This window comes from Etheostoma spectabile, chromosome 24, assembly GCF_008692095.1.
Source record: "Etheostoma spectabile isolate EspeVRDwgs_2016 chromosome 24, UIUC_Espe_1.0, whole genome shotgun sequence".
Lineage (NCBI taxonomy): Eukaryota > Metazoa > Chordata > Actinopteri > Perciformes > Percidae > Etheostoma > Etheostoma spectabile.
This window is the reverse complement of record NC_045756.1, coordinates 15,856,925-15,861,068: the sequence shown is the minus strand read 5'-3', so window position 1 is coordinate 15,861,068 and position 4,144 is coordinate 15,856,925. Positions and strand designations below refer to the sequence as shown.

At 39.9% G+C, this 4,144-nt stretch overlaps 1 protein-coding gene across 1 annotated transcript in view; it reads right to left on the bottom strand.

Annotated features, from left to right (window-relative positions):
* The window catches only part of LOC116673680 (coagulation factor XIII A chain), a gene marked incomplete at its 3' end in the record, with an annotated part of 25,524 nt that continues 21,380 nt past the window's right edge, over positions 1–4,144 (bottom strand). The window contains 1 exon segment of the mRNA XM_032505895.1: positions 1–1,149. Within this exon segment, the coding sequence (XP_032361786.1) occupies positions 1,114–1,149 (36 nt within the window).

Here is a 4,144-nt window from a genome sequence, read left to right as displayed (position 1 = left end):
TAAAACACAAGTAAAAACAGTTAAAAATCCTACTGGAACTTAGCCTGCTTTGGGTGTCTTGTGGGTGAAAACAAAGCATTAGGAGATTGTTTTCGCAACCAACGCTATAATAACACAGATTCATATAGCGCATTTCATAAAACCCACAAATGTTTTACACAAGTAACGTTACAAGGAGACAAGGGAAAAGCCTTAGTAGGCCAACACGAACACGGACTAAAAGGAATAAAAAAGCTAAAACGAAGGGGGACCTAATGATATGTTGGCTATTGATGTACAACCACATTGCGCATTGTAAAGTAATTTACAAATAGACATATTATACTCCTGAGGGCATATTCTGGGTCAGTTTTGATTAATTTACAATCCCGTAATTGTCTCCATCAATTGAAAGCCTGACCGAAGTTGACTTCACTTTTCCCTTTTAGCTGTTCTTTTAATTGTTTTAATTTAATTTACCTCTTTGTTTAATTTCCTTCTTTCTTGAGATGGCCCTGCCACAGTATCAGCCATAACTACAACTTAAAATAACATTAACATATAATTAGGCTTATGTGAAGACTTGTCTTGCTTCCTTGTACCTGGCTCACAAGGCTTGATACTAACTAGGCTTTTTCGCTGTAACAAAGAAATATGTGACCCATCACAATGTGGAACCGTAACGCTGTCTATCTGCCGCCAATCATTCTGGGTCGGGAAAAATCGAACAAGGGCAGAGGCTTTACTAAAAACTATGTACAATTAGAGTATTTTCACTGTTTGGCTCGTTTGTGGTTACAGGTCATGCAAGACCTTTGTGTGGAAAATGACAGAGCTTCAGAAACATTAAAAAATTAGACAGATGTTATGTCCCTGATTGAGAGGAGACTCTCTGAGACATTTATTGATTAAAAAGCGTAATGATTAATATTTCAACTCATTCAAAAATATCAAAGCTTGGAATTTTCAATGATTTGTGTAAATTGAAATTAAACAAGAAATAAAATCATAAAAGAGTAAAAGTTTTTGCTCTGGTTTGTCGGCTCCCCCCTCTCAGTCGAAAGTTGCTGTGATTGGTGGAGGCGTAGTGGAAATGGCGAGGGGCGGGAGTCACAGCTCTGTGGAACAATCATCTCAGGGCGTGATGTCGACCCAAACGACACCCCTCACCTAAAGAAAACACAACAGGGCAAGTATATTACCTTCTGAGGATGTGTGAGTATGTAGCGGACATGGAATATAACACTGCATAATGTGTGTAAAGATCCTTTCTGTATGAAAACATTCAACCAATTAAGACACAAAAAGAGCTTATTATCACATAGGCTAGGTGGTGCATGGGTGTAGATGATTGATTAGTAAAAAGTAGTAAAACATGATTTGAAGGGCCTGGTTCAAATACCTTGAAGCACATTTTGCTCAGATCCAGTCTCAGATTCAACAGATGGGGATAATAAGCTAACTGCTATCCATGCCCCAGCTAGCATCTCTGACTACAAGCCTCGGCTCTATCAGATTGGATTTAAACAACCTAAAAACTACAGTGGACAGCAACGCACGAGTGCTTGACGGCCACGCTTTTCAGGAGATGGAGGTGAAGCCAGCAGACATGGAAGACAGAAACCGAAGATGCAACATCCGCATCGTCGGGCTGAAAGACGGGCTAAAAGGTGCTAACGCTAGCCAGTAAACAACTGCCTGATGAACATGGACCGTTGGTTTGTCATGTTCTCTTAATGTGTCCTGGTTTTATCGTACTGTTGTCTGATATTATTACAGAGACTGTGTTTCTGAATACTATGTTGACCTGGCTTAATATGGCCTACTCTCCTATGCTCTTGTTCTGTTTTTATATGTTTTGTGTAACCGGGGACTTAGCTTTGGATGCACTATTGTTTAACAATAGGATTTAACAAAACAAAAGGCAGTAGAAATTTCCACATGTACTTTCATTTAGATCACAGATTTTTGATAATGGGTGATCTTTCACTTTTAGTGTGGAATTGTGGCGGACTGAATGCTCCTCATAAATGAGCCAGTACTCTGGGCTTACTAAGAAAGAGAATATTGACGTTGTATTAACACAGGAGACAAATTTGCTACAAGAGGATACCGGCTGTTTAGCTATTAGATTCTATCATACAATTGCATCCGCAAATTCTAAATACCAAAGGGATAGCCATTGTTGTCAACTGGAACCTCCCACTTAAAGTGTTGTCCTCTTGGTCAGATTATACAAGCAGGATTGAAGCTGAGTTCACTAGGTTAAATATTTTTAGTGATGAAATAGCTTTAGAACGAGCACTAGTCAAGAAAGAAATGAACCTTCTGAAAGAGAAATCTGAATTCCTCATCCATAGAACGAGACAGCACTAAAATTTCCAGGGCGCAAGACACAGTCACTTACTTGCCAAGACAATTAGGTCCAGTGACCATTTTGCAGATATTCCCGCTATTAAATCAGCATACGGTAATATTAGAACTGACCCTGTTGAAATAAAATTTCAGACATTTTATTCCAATCTGTATTCATCAGAGGTCACTTTGGATAAAGCCCACTGTAACAGGTGGTTAAATTAGCTTGACTTTCCTCAATTGTCAGCAGAGGAATCAGGTGACTTAGACAAATTGATTACTATAGAAGAACTAAGGTCGGCAGTACAGAATAGGCAAAAGAAAAATAACCAGTCATTGATACCCCTGAATTTTATGTAACTTTTTGGGAACAACTGGGCCCATTCCTTCTTGACATAATTAACTTTTTTATTGAGAAGGGTGAATTGTCACGGGATGTGAACACAGCCTTTATTTACCTACTCTTTAAAAAGGAGAAGGATCCTACAGAGTGTTCTAGCTATCGACCTCTGAGCCTGCTTAACTCTGATTTAAAAGTCTTTGCAAAGCTCCTAGCCCGTCGTCTGGAGTCCCATATGTCAAAACTAGTGAACTCCATACCACTCCATGAGCCATTCGCCAATCGATTATGGTGTCACCAATATGCAGTTTTAATACACAGCATCCCCTTCTATACTTATGCGAGGAGTATGGTAGCTTATCAGGCTTTATAATTAACTGGTCAAAGTTAGCATTACTTAATTTGAATGATTCAGCTCACCTTTCAATCATCTCTGCTAACATCCCCTTTGTTAAACAGATTAGATTTTTTAGGTATTGAGGTTTTCCCTTGCTTAAACCAGATTGTTAAGCATACCTATTCTGTTGCTCTGAGCAACGTTTTGAAAGATATGGAAAAATGGATGGGTCTCCCCGTGTCGAATCAAGCTAATATCTCTGTGGTTAAAATGAATGTTATACCCGGGATTAACGTTGTGAGCTCTACGCTACCTCTTTCCCCTCTTTCTGGTTATTGGCACAAATTACAATCAGCAGTGTCTAAATTCATCTGGAAAGGTAAACAGCAGCGGCTTAAGATGTCTACACTAAAGAGGAGGAAATTGGATGGCGGTCTTTCAGTTCCCAACTTTAAACTTTATTTTTGGTCCTTTTTGTTTAGGCCCCTCCTTTGCTGGTTCAACCCAGATATGTCTGTTTGCAACGTACCTTGATAGTGCTATGACAGAACCTTGGTCACTCCATGACGTCCTCTTTGTCAATATCTCTAATAAACAGTGCCAGCTATGCTTTGGCCCCATTCTCTCTCATCTCATGAAAACTTGGAGATTGGCTGAAACATAATGCCATATACCATGTCACTGGCACATATGTTCCCCTTTATTCAACAATGCAGCTCTCTTAATTGGTGGGAGGCCTATAACAGCCCCACAATGGGAACAGAGGGGAGGGGTCATTATTTAAAAGACATCTTTAGCAAGACGGGCTTGTTACCTTTTTCCGACCTACAAAACGTATTCGTCTACCACATTCCTCGTTTTCCTTTTTACTTTCAATTAAGATCAGCCCTCAAGGCATACGGTGTCCCCTGGTAGAGTCCGTTGCACATCCATCCTATTCGGAAATTATTCACTATGCAGTCAAAACCCTGTGGTATGGTATCAAGGCATATCAGTTTTTGGTAATGTCTGGCCGCACTGTCCTTCCAATTGAGAAGGTCTGGGAATGCAATTGTCCAGACCTAAGCAGCGATCTTGACTGGCATGATATATGGTCTAACATCCCAGAAGTATCACGCAATCCAGACCATCAG